The 12,750-nt window shown below is 38.6% G+C and overlaps 1 protein-coding gene across 1 annotated transcript in view; it reads left to right on the top strand.

The window, feature by feature from the left end:
* tbc1d10a (TBC1 domain family member 10A) overlaps nucleotides 1–10,643 on the top strand; it is a 16,032-nt gene extending 5,389 nt beyond the window's left edge. Inside the window, exons 2-9 of the mRNA XM_015387415.1 lie at nucleotides 749–848; nucleotides 2,903–3,010; nucleotides 3,272–3,378; nucleotides 3,478–3,592; nucleotides 5,288–5,353; nucleotides 5,554–5,743; nucleotides 5,821–5,975; nucleotides 8,387–10,643. Of these exons, the coding sequence (XP_015242901.1) occupies nucleotides 749–848; nucleotides 2,903–3,010; nucleotides 3,272–3,378; nucleotides 3,478–3,592; nucleotides 5,288–5,353; nucleotides 5,554–5,743; nucleotides 5,821–5,975; nucleotides 8,387–8,896 (1,351 nt within the window). The 3' untranslated portion in view covers nucleotides 8,897–10,643. The remainder of the gene's footprint in view (nucleotides 1–748; nucleotides 849–2,902; nucleotides 3,011–3,271; nucleotides 3,379–3,477; nucleotides 3,593–5,287; nucleotides 5,354–5,553; nucleotides 5,744–5,820; nucleotides 5,976–8,386) is intronic.
* The last annotated feature ends 2,107 nt before the right edge of the window (nucleotides 10,644–12,750 follow it).

The raw sequence follows: 12,750 nt of genomic DNA, 5'->3' as shown, positions 1-12,750 counted from the left end.
TGAACTGTGAAGTGCCTGAAGATGACATGTATTGTGAATTTGCTCTTTATAAATAAACTGAACTGAATTGAATAAGGCAGACTTACTTCGCCCTGGCTTCTTTACATGTTGCTATCCATTGTTTACTTTCCTTATATATAGTCACACTGGTGACATCATCAATGCTAACCAAGCGTGATGGTGTCACCAGACACTCAGAGGTGTGTGGATGGAGGACACGCAGATTGCCAAAGACTTTTATCGCCAATGGAAAGGGAGCCAAACGTCAATTTTTAACGTGTCGTCCCGTGTTTGAAAAACCCGTTAACCCACTAATTTCAGTGGAAAGAGGCATTAGTTTTAAAGTGGTTAGTGAACAGAACATTAGTAATTTCTGTAATGCTACATTATTCCTAAAGGCAGGATTGCCTTTATTTTCCAAAACGTTCCATCAATGCTTTTTTCCTGTGGTCAGAAACATTTCTCAATAGGCCTAAATGATCCTTTTTTGTAAGCACTGGAAAGTGTTCAAAGCAAATACACCAGCTTACTGTAGCTTGTTGAAGGGGCTTCTAGTGGAACTAGCATTATCATTATGCATTTTTGAAACATTGGTTTACATTAATACTTCTCTTTGAAACATGACTTGTGCAGGAGTCATGAAAGTCTTCTGTTTTACTCATTTTATTTTGATGTGATTTTGTGTATTTGAGATATTCACTCACTTTTAACATTGAGTTTCACTCTCTTGTCTCTGCTTTGTCACCAGAGCTCAGGATGTTCCTCCAGAGGTGCTCAGGCAACGGGAGGTGAAGTGGCTGGATATGCTCAGCCATTGGGACAAATGGATGCTGAAAAGGTTCAATAAGGTCAGCAAAGGCTATTAAAACAACTCAAGCTGATAGTTTGTATGTTCTGAATCGTGCCGATGCATGATTAAACTTCCATCGCTGTTGCTTCAAGGATTTTAATTGCGCAAGCTAGAAATTTATAGACTTATTGTTCGCAAACCCACTTGTTTAACAAGTTCTGTGTGAACAGATTTCTGCAGCTGAGCAAAGAGCTGTAACCTCACCTCATTTCTTCGAGTCAGCTGCAAGCCAGGACACAACCCTGTTGTTTTCTCCTATCACACTATGTGACAAAATGACTGTCTCAGATTCAGGGTGGAGCTGCTCTTAGTTTCTGTGATAGAACCATGTAATAATGGTGGTGAAAATGTAAACTATTTATACACCAAAGTTTGGGGAAGCATCGAGAGCTTTGCAGTAGTACACAGCAGCTGAAGAACAGACCTTTTTCTATTTTTATAATGATTAGGGTTTTCTAATGATCCTTTGTGCTTTTTTTCTTTTGTTAAAGTCTCTTGCTAAGCTATTGAAAAGCCATCTGTGTTTTCAAACATACAGTGATGGATCATTTTAGGGAGTACTGTGAATAAGAGCACAATGTGACGTGAATTCATCAGGTGAGCCAGTTGCATCACATGAGGTTTGTTGTTGTTATTGAAAGATCATCGCTTTTGCACTAACATAAGAATAAGAAATCCTTAAGCGTTTGTTTTCATTCCCAAGTAGAACGATGGCAGACTTTGATCCCACTAAGGTCAACATAATCTTCCTCCAAACTGTCTCTGTTTGTTTTGAATATAAAATATGTTTTCTTTTATCATGCTTGCCTGAAAAAACCTGAGTTAAACCTATAATAAGCATATTTGGCCTGAACTTGATCAGGTAAAAAAGATGATCTTCTAATGGAATGAGTATTTTTTCCATGAAGATATTTATCATTCCATGTAAGATAATTACATATTATGCACTTGAAATAAGATAATACTGTTGCTATTTTTTATTTTAATTTTAAATGTGAATCTTATTCAATTGCTTTAGTTACCTGTGCAAAACGAGGGAAAATACTCCTGTTTCAAGAAAAAAGATATTTTTCCATATTGTTTTTATCTATTGCTGAGTTTATCTGGCTTTATTGTATGCTCGGCTCAAACAATTAATCGGATTGTGAATAATCATGTATGAAATAATTGTCTTCCAATTTAATAATTGGTTATAGACTCTGACTGTTGACATCAACTGAAATGGTAACCCAACAGTGCAGTAAATATGTTGAAAAGGTAAAAAAAAAATACACTTTGCATTTAAGATAAAAAATCTTTTTTGGTCCTTGAATATGATTTATATAATTTTATAATTTATCTAGAGCTTCTCAAATGACACATTTTTGGCTTCCCCTAGTTTATATACTGTATAAAATCACCTCGGGTATCCGATTATTGATCCATTAATCAAATTGCAAAACAATCATTAGCTGCAGCCCTAATTCTATATTAGACATTCTCTGATTTAAGTGTTTACGTTTTGACTGAATTTGAATGATTGATAAACTTTAAATTGACCATCTTTTAACATTTTATCTCACCGTTTCATAATGTAAAATAAAAAATGTAATCTCATGTAATTATTGACTACACAATTAAATGATACCAGAATCATCATTTCCTGTTTGTTTAATTATCTATTATGTTAGCTTGTAAACGTATATCAACAAATTAGAGGAATTACCGGTAGGTTATTGAGGAGTCTATCTGTAGAAGTTCGGTGTTAAACGTATAAAGCCGACTCAAATCTCCAGAGGTTAATACTGTTAGAAAATAAAAAAGAAGAAATTTAAACATGGAACTGGCATCTTCAACTGGAAAAGGTGTAAAAACACTGTTAAACACGAACATCCTCATATATTATTGTTGGTATCTCCAGTTTGCTTTGACTGTGATTTCATTCATGAATTACAGTTATAGTAATCTTTCTAATATGCACTACATACATTTTCATTGGCTTCATTTGTAACTTTGACACCCTTGTTTATCTTTGTTCACTGGTTAATTAGTAAAATGCTTCCTCTGGTTCAGGTGAGACTCCGTTGTCAGAAAGGGATCCCTCCTGCCCTCAGAGGCCGTGCCTGGCTCTACCTATCAGGAGGGAAGGTGAAGAGAGAACAGAACCAAGGAAAGTTTCAGGTCAGACAACTTCTCTTTTCACTTCCTCCTCCTCGGCTCTCTAGTTGTTTTATTGTAGGCTCATTTCATTTTTTTTTTATTTCAGTGGAAATTTCACTGAACTGAATCGGCTGTTTAAAAACAAACAACAAAACACTGACTTATTTTTCTAAATCTAAATTCGTATCTAAGATGATTCAGTTTGTTTCTAATTTTACTCATGGCATCACTAATATATTTCTTGTAAGTCATGGTATGTGTCTATTTTGTGTATTTTGACAGGAGCTGGACAGTCAACCAGGAGACCCTAAATGGCTCGATGTGATTGAAAAAGATCTCCATCGACAGTTTCCTTTTCATGAGATGTTTGTGTCACGAGGAGGACACGGGTGAGTTCTCTGTGATGTTACAACTCAAAGTAGTGATTGTACAGTTTGATGGTAAATATGATTAAATCCTCTCCCTGTTTATATTTTCTCACTATGCAGGCAGCAGGATCTGTTTCGTGTTCTCAAGGCATACACTCTCTACAAACCTGAGGAGGGATACTGCCAGGCCCAGGCCCCTATTGCTGCTGTTTTATTAATGCACATGCCTGCTGAGGTACTGATTTTTGCATGTTCTGAATCCATTTTGTTTTTAGGTTTAGTAGCGGGAAGATAAACTGTAGAAGTGGCGTGACACCCAGGTAGAGCTTTAAATTTCACTACTTTTAAGGCTTCTGTGTTATTTAGTAAAATCGAGACTCTGGACAGCTTCCTCCGTGGTATGAGGGCTTGTTGATTCCTTATTTTGGGTACTTGTATCTGGTTTTCAGACCATCCCGAAATGCTTTGACTGACGTATTCACACACTGATATGTTTTCAGTTCCTTGTTCAGAACTCTAGGCTTATAAAAACCAAAAGGACAGTCTGGTTGTAAATAACACGTCTACTCGTGGTACTTTTTAAAGAGGACAATTTAGACTTAGACAACATTTAATTTGTATAAACAGAATGTATACAAAATGAAATTTTGTTTAGTACAGCTTTTCAGACAGTAAACTAACATTTCCATTCCATAAAGTGTAGCAGTAATCAAATGTAAACAGTGTGGGAGAAAAAACATGGTGCAAAAATCTATTCTACAAATTATAGATTTTGTTTAGTGTTGGTATCGTTTCTGGCCTGATTCATCTAAAGATGCATTATGACAGAGCGCAGTACATAGTGTCCCTATACAAACTGTGTTAAGGAAGGACGGTGAAGTGGACGGCTGCTCTCGCCTCATGCTCCGTAATAGAGCTGAGGTGTTGTCAAACAGCAGCGCTCGAAGTAGAGTGTGGAGTTGTGACTGTTGATGTTGAAAAATCTGAACTTTTCCATGAAATCGCGTCATGGCGACCAATCAGGGACTGATTGTAGTTGTGCTATAGGTTAAAGAAATGCAGCGGAAGCAAAGCTTTGCTCAGCTAAAACGTTAAAAAAGGTAGAAATAAGTAATGATCTGAAGAGGTTTTTAGGTGTCTTAAAACATTTTTTTTATTTATTCCTTCAAAGACTGCCGGTCGTCCTCCCTTAGGTCCAGCAGATACCTCGTTCTCTCACTTCCCCCTGCCCACCATCGATGCTTTCTCCCTGGTTAGAAGTTATGCTGAATGGGAATCTGGCATTAGCTCCAGGACAGTTTGTAGAGAGCTCCATAGAACGGCTTTCTATTTGCAAGCAGGTGCAGCCAAGCCATACATCTCCAAGTGTTATGCAAATTATGGGATGCAGTGGTGTAAAGCACGTCCCCACTGGACTTCAGAACAGTAGAGGTGCATTCCCTGAGAGCATTAATTGTGGTTCTTTATCTGGAAGTTTTATGGTCCCCTCTAGGCTTGGTGGTTGCCAGGAGGATGGTAGTTGTCTGTTTTGTGCAAAGTGTAAAGATTAGTGGATTGACGCCCCTTATTTCCAGTGAAAGGAATTCCGAATGACTGAACAGACCAAGAGATTTCGGATATTTCCACATTTTTCAAGGCATACCGCAAACTTTGTGACCTAAAGAGTTGATGCATATGAGTCAGGCTAATATACCGCCTGTTGCAGCACACTGCTAGTTAGTAGTTGAGCTAGTTGCTAGCTCAAAGAATGACCTTGCTAATTTATTGTTTTTACTTGGGAATAACGTACAAAGATAATCTGAAACGGTCCCATTCATGACTTTAGTGCTCAAAGAATTACTGCTGCATGCTGTGCTGCCTAATAGGTGTGCTGTATGAACTGATGATCTTTAGACGTGTTTCTAAGAGGATCTTGTGTTTGTTTCTGCAGGATGCTTTCTGGGGGCTTGTCCAAATCTGTGAGAAATATCTTCCTGGCTACTACAGCCCTGGCTTGGTGAGTTGACATTCACTGTGACATCACTATTGGTTAGAAATAAAAATAAAAAAAAAGATGTAATTTGAATACAAATGGACAAGTTCTAACAGAACTTGTATATAATATATGTAAACAATTGAAGCTCTCTGATGAAACTATGTCAATCAAGTTTCAGAATTTTTATGTTTTTTTCTGAGTTCTCACTCTTGTCTCTTCAGGAAGCAATCCAGTTGGATGGAGAGATCTTGTTTGCTCTGCTGCGACGAGTTTCCCCAATAGCCTTCAGGCACCTGGAGAAACATAAGATCGACCCCGTCCTGTACATGACCGAGTGGTTTATGTGTGCCTTCTCCAGAACCCTGCCCTGGGCTTCAGTGCTGCGTGTCTGGGACATGTTTCTCTGTGACGGTAATAAGCATATCTCACTGTAACTCAACATCACAACGTCCCAATGTCTGAATCATCCCCCTCTTCTCTGTGCGTAGGAGTCAAAATAATTTTCCGTGTGGGTTTGGTGCTGCTTAAGTGCACATTGGGAACACGTGAGAAGCTGAAGACCTGCCAGGGTCTGTATGAAACCATGGAGCTCCTCCGGGCCATCGACCCACGGTACATGCAGGAGGGATTCCTCGTCCGAGAGGTAAGAGCAGAGAGCTGGAATAACACAGAAATGTAGCGCCTGGTATTTATCACAAACACGGAGCTTGTTATAACTATTGGTTTTAGCTAAGAATTTTGTTTTCCTGTCCTCCTTTTACATTTGATAAAAACGTCTTAAACCTTTAAATGGGATCTGCTTGATTGGAATCACTAAGTCCAGGATTATTTTAACCAAAGTAAATATTAGAGAATAAAACTTGTTTGCTTTCCTAAAATAGAAAAGCTCAGAGAACGCTTGTTATCTACCGAATAATTTGGGGTTTCAACAGTCGGTGTCACATTTTTAAACTTGTCTAATGAAGCCTAAACTTCTAGTTTTTACACATAAAATCAACACAAAGTTTTGTAAAACTATGATTGTATGTGACATCTCTAATTCAGCCCTATTTTCTCTAACACCTGTAAATAATTTCTGGTGCAGCTAATCACCTTCAGAAGTAAATTAATCAGCGAAGGGAATCCATCTGCTGATAATTAAATCCCATCCAACAGAACGAGGAAGCAGAAGCAGCCAACAGGGCCGTGGTAACATCCTCAGGTGGTAGAATCCCTCAACAGAAAACTGCTTGTGATATCCAAAATTAAGCATTTGTTGTGGTGCAGCTAGCAAAAAAAAAAACAAAAAAAAAACATAAGATGGCCAGAGTTTATGGAAAGATGGATGGAACTAAATAAAGGGCTTCACCTTTCAGTAGGACAATGACGTGAAGGCGTAGCCAAAGCTGTAGTAGAGTGCTGAAGATCAAAGTCTATTTAAATGTCTGAATAGACCAGTTAAAGTCCAGACATAAATTAAATGAGGCTCAGGGGCAGCCTTTACAGATACTCTCTGTCTGGAAGATTAATTTAGAGAGGAATGGGTAAAATGTCAGTTTCCATTGATGCCAATCTGCTAGAGAAGTGGATTGGCTGCAAGATTTTAATGTTGATAAACACATATTTCACTTTGCAGTCATGCTGTTACTACTCTTGGCTGATCTCAAATGTTCTGAACACGATATGAGTGATAACTCATTGAATAGAGTTTTTTTTCTCAAATCTTTTGTTCGAAGTTGAGAAGTTTTTGCTCACTCTGTAATCAGAATGAACCATATAATCTTAAATATGTCTGAGGATGCATTCACAATAAGAAACCTACTAGGTTCACTTGTTTGGGCCCAGACTTGGAGCAGACCATCATTTCCTGTTTGGTGCCGTGGGCTTTCACACTGGCCTTTAGTTAACAGAAATTGTAACAAATGAGTAGCGTCGTAAACTAGCCCCACCCACCAGCGGCCAAAATTATTTTTGCCTGCGAGTGGTCTAACCTCGATCAATGCCCCAGGCCCTAGAACTGGCGGCCAATCACAACGCAGAGATAGGGTTAGTGTTTTGAATTTTTGGATGCAAAGTGGGCGGGATTTTGAGGGCGTGACGACAAAGCTTCGCAACGTTGGAGAAAGCACAACAAGGAAGATGGCAACAACTATTGTACAGTTCTCATTTGACTCCGTTTTGGAAGGATTAGACTTTGGGTTTTCGTTGAAACGTGAGCAAAAAGAGGCTCTACGCTCATTCATTTTTAAGTAGGACGTTTTCACCATTTTACCAACAGGCTGTTTGTTTACACTCCCCAACCAGCTTTCTGTCGCGCTTACTACGTCACAGTCAGTTGCGCTCATTGTTCAGAGCGTTGGTCAATACGGTTTGAAAGACAGCGGTTGCTCTCATCAACAATCTTCCGATGTCTCATTCATCGGGGCCAGACTAAATTGCACATTTAATCTCACATTTAGTCTGGTTTATCAGGCTAACATGTGAGTGTGATGATTGTTGCTCCCGTTGGACAGAAAGGACGTGGCAGGACCATTTCAGTTCTGAATTAGAAAGACTTACAGCTGTAAATTCATACTGAACAGCAGCTCATTTCATGCAGGTTTTTAAATGCCTTTGGTGGGTTGTTCTGCACCCTTCAGCACGCTGGGAGCTTAGGACACAAACCAGCTCTAACTTTCTAATGTTCTAACTTTGAAAAGAGTTTTGTCTTGTGGGGGTAAAGCTGAGGAGAACAAGAGGATATTATAGATTTAGGGGAAAAGAAGAGGAGCATGAGAGTCAATTAAATTGACAAGAAACAGACCTATTGAGCAGAGTTCCACTTGGGCAGTTTCTGCTCATGTGCTAAGCTGAGTAAGAGCCTCTGTCTCCTCAAACAATAAACCCTCTCATCTGTAGGGCTGCCTCTGCTGTGGGTGAACGAGTCTCCTTTGGCATTTACTGACAAAGAAGAAGCTCAAACACACATGGTCTAACATGGAAGGGATTCATTTTCCAGTGTGGGCTCTTTAAAGTCCTGTTGCCTCACAGTTTCCTAATGACGCCCCCCTTCCCTCCCCTCTTCCCATTTTTCAGATTCTCGAAGTGCCGGTGACAGCGCGAGACATCGAGAGGGAGCACCACACCCAGATCAAACGCTGGAAGAAAAACCGCGGAGAGCTGAACTTTAAGCCAGCTCCGAGGATGCACGGCGCCCGCATCATCATGTTGGCCGAACCACCCAGGCGTCAGGACCTGAAGCAGAACCCCACCATCGTGCTCGAGGTGCCGGAGCCTCCCCAGCAGCTCAACAAAGGCAAAGAGGAGCGAAAGAGCAAGAAGAAAAAGAGCATAAAGAAACCCCCCACCATTGAGGAGATCCCAAACCCGTACCCTCTCCCCACTGATCCATCTCCTCCATCCTCAAATCCACCCGCACCACCTCCAGACAGCAGCAGCGTGGCGCCGGAGACCCCACCTGAAACTAAAATGGACTCCAATAACCAGCAGACAGCGCCCCCTACAGACCCTCCTGCTGCCAACGAACCTGCTCTCCAGGAATCCACACAAAGCCTTAGCAGCTCAGAGCAGGATACGTACCTGTAGCTGTACAGCGGCGTTTTTGTACGTGTGTTTGTTTGCGTGTCTGTTAAAAGCACCAGCACCCTACAATCAAAAGCCAGCCTTGCCAAGATCTGTTCAGCTTTTTTATGCTGTTCACACGCTGGACTTTTTTGGTTTGTATTCATTTTAAAACACAAGTTTGCCTATAATATTCACATAGTCTGGAAACTTAAGTGCAAAGTGTACAACTACTTAAATCTTCCATTTAGTTGGCCACATTAAGCTGCAGGTGCCATTAGATGCTTAAAATATGTTCCTTAATGCATGTCTTTTTTTACAAAGTGTTTTTGGATTATATAATATAGAACTTAAAGAACAAGAACGTGCCAAAGGTAATGCAGCTTTGACTCATTGCTAACACTAGCAGTTAATATGGTGCTGAAAATCACCACTGCTTTCAATTTTTGAAAATACTACTTGTTTGGTCCACTAGAGGGCACCATCACACTGCCCTGAGCTGTGTGTCATGTTACAATTTCTAAACCTGTCCACGGTAATGAGTCACTAAATGTGCCCATTTTTTTTTTTTTTCTTGTCCATCACAGATACTTTTTTTTTCTCAGTTGGACTCTTGTGCTGCGATTATTTATTCAGTTAAATCTTCCTGCAGCTGTCTTCCACCAACAGGGTTCTGCATTGTTGGGACGGAGGACACTGGACATTCCTGTTTGACACGTCCCTATCTCCTTAAATGCCATTTACTTTTAAGTCCTTTAGGTATTTGTTAAATAAGAACATTAAATGACTGCGGATCACCTATCGGTGCTGACTTTTCCTCTGCGTTACTTGAGAGTTCGTGCATTCCTAGGTCACTTTTTTTTTTTTTTTTTTTTGGGCGGCTAGATCTTCCAAAGAAAAATGACTGTTCTGAGACTATCAATGTTACATCTACAGGCCTTTGCTGTGTGTACAGCTAATGGGGTTAATGGGATTTCCATATGGGAGATTTGTAGCAGTTTTCTTTGTAATTACTTATATGGAGAACTTCAGGTCTATTGAGGGTTTTTTTTAGCCTTTTTTTTAAAACACAAAATCGGTGTCATTCCAGTTCTTTATCACTAAATATCAACACCCACTTGTAAATGTGAGAGTGAGTAAGAAAAAAATATATATATATACATATAGATATCTGTAAAAAAAATTAACTAAAAAGATGAGAAAGCAGTGAGGAATAAAAGGTTGACAGCTGTATATTGTTTGCAATTTATCTTTCTGACATTGTTCCTTTTTAATGTTTAAATGCCTATTGTGTAGATATGACATGTACATTTTTTCTTAAAAAAAAAAAGAAGCTTAATGCTAAATGTTTGATTAGAGGTTGAAGAAAGTGCCATCTTTCAATCAGAACAGGCCAATTTGTAACACTAGGAGAAAAAAATGGTTTCAAATGTAGAGTTTGCAGGAAACTTTCCACTTTACTCACTTTAAAAAGAAAATTGGAATTTTTTTTACTTACACTAGGTTAATACAGGAGTTATTAAGTTACGATACATGTTTTTGGTATTTCTCGCTCGAAACCTTTCTTTTTGCACTTTTGATTGCCATCTGCCAGTAATGCAATGTGCCCTGTTGACCAGTAGAGGGCGCACTCACTGCTTTGAACTGTTCTCTACTGTGGGATGCGTTAACATATTTTTGCACCATTTATACTTAGACTAAATAAATATAACTTCATATTTCCATGACATTTGTACACATGCTACAGCTCCCATTTTGAATAAACTATAAATCTACATTAACCTTGTATTTGTGTTTACTTGTTACAGAGACATTTCTCAAAGCTGATCCTTTTCTTTTTCTATAGATATTTAATTTGCATGCATTGAATATTTTAGTATCTCTTAGTGCTAGGATTAGTCATTACATTTTATAAATGAAATATCCTTTATAGTCAATAGTGGAAACATGCAAGGATAAGAAAATTAGAACAGGAGGCAGAGCAGTTAAGGCAAACTGGCAACATTATTTAAATACCTGTACAGTTATTAGTTAAAACTATATACCTGTGACTGTAGTTGGATTTACTTGCACTAATGAAATAACTATCTGCATTATGCTAAGGCTGTTATTTTATGGCAGATACATTATAGCATTTTATTGCCTATGAATCCATGTTTCGGTTGCTGCTTGTTCATTTGACACAGCAGCTAAAGCACATCTTCACCTTTACTTTTGTTTAGACCAGCTGTCTAACTGAAATTATTGGTTTGGTTTAATTCATCAATATAAACTCTGCTAAAGAAGACAATATTTAAATAAGCAGTAGTCTGATTTATTAGTTTATTTGGGGTTTTTTGTTTAAAAAAAAATGAGACGAACAGGACTTCTTGGACACAAATAAAAACAGAACTGATTATAAAATATAGTTTGATTCTAACAAACATTTGATCTTATGTATATTTAGGAAGCAAATATCTTTAACTGTCTTACATTTAGGACTTATAGAAATAAAAACCAGGTAGTTTTTTGAAGGGTTTTCACAAATCCCATTTACCTGGAGCGAGACCAAACAGCTTTTTGTGTCAGAAAAGGTTGTTTAGACAAATGACAGGTTGCTTTTCTTTTGTTGATTCACTCTTTGAGCCCCCAAATGCTCCTTTTCTCCTCATTGGGGTGTCAGATATTTAATAGTTTGCCTCAGGCTTCAAAGAGTTCAGTGCAAATTGCAGCCTTGATGACCTCAAAAAGCCTGTTAACTCATTCCTAATCGTCCAGCAAGGTGTGAGCTGCAGCTGTTGACCCGTGGTCAGCAGGAGGCGAGCAAAGGGATTAACACAGGCAGCAACTTGTAGGAAATGTAGAAGTGGCGAATGTCTGAGTTTCTGAGGGGAGCAGCATTTCAGGTGTGTAAAAGTTCCCACATTTGGTCCCATCTTTTTCTGAATTTCCAATATGTTGATCGTATGATTTCAGGTCATAGATCAAAAGTAATCTGTGAAGAAAGTGAAGAGGAAAGACAAAGTATTTAATCTGAATAGAAATCTAAACATTTATGGAATTTATTTTCACAACTATGTCTTTATAAATCACACAAGTACTAAAGACTCAACCTACATTCAGTTTAATCTCAGTATAAATCCAGCTGTTCTGTGAAGGATTGTTTTTAATTTCAAGATTTTGCAAGATGTTGCTATTTAGTTAAAAACATTAAATAGCCTATACTTATATAGTGCTTTTTTCAAGTCAGGAGACTTGACCAAAGTGCTTTACAGTCATTCAAACACACACTCACAGTGATGGTGGCAACCTACGTTGTAGCCACAGCTGCGATGGGGCTCACTGATAGAAGAGAGGCTGCAGTACACTGGATCCACCGGGCCGTTTGACTACCACTATTTGGGCAAAAACTTAACAAATTTAGCTTTTCTGGAATTGTTTCCACAAGAATAGTGCATTATATGTAACCAAAGTTAAACTTTATCGTCTTAATGTAAAACAGCGTAGGTTTAAAACTCACTGTGCACACCATACTGAACACAGCACCCTAATCGTTAAAAAAAAAAACAACTAAAAAACAGTTTGTTAGGATGCTCTGGTGAGGGTTTTTGCAAGAGGGATGGGAAAATGGTCACAGAGGGGAAGATGAGTGAAGCTAAAACCTGATATAAGAGAGGGGGTTTACCTTTCAGTGGGACAACCACCTCCATAAACAACAAACTTCAATGGAACGGTTTAGTCAATGCATGCCTCTGCATTAGAAAGACCAAAAGTATAAACCTAAGTTAAAAAATGATCCATTAAAACTGGCTGAGCTTGAGTCATTATACAAAGAATCATAAGACAGAGTTCTCTAAGCATGAACTACATCACAGAGAGCTTATAACCATGTAAAAACC

This window comes from Cyprinodon variegatus, unplaced genomic scaffold (assembly GCF_000732505.1).
Source record: "Cyprinodon variegatus isolate N-32 unplaced genomic scaffold, C_variegatus-1.0 Scaffold393, whole genome shotgun sequence".
NCBI classification, from domain to species: Eukaryota; Metazoa; Chordata; class Actinopteri; order Cyprinodontiformes; family Cyprinodontidae; genus Cyprinodon; species Cyprinodon variegatus.
This window is presented reverse-complemented; position numbering and strand designations above follow the sequence as displayed.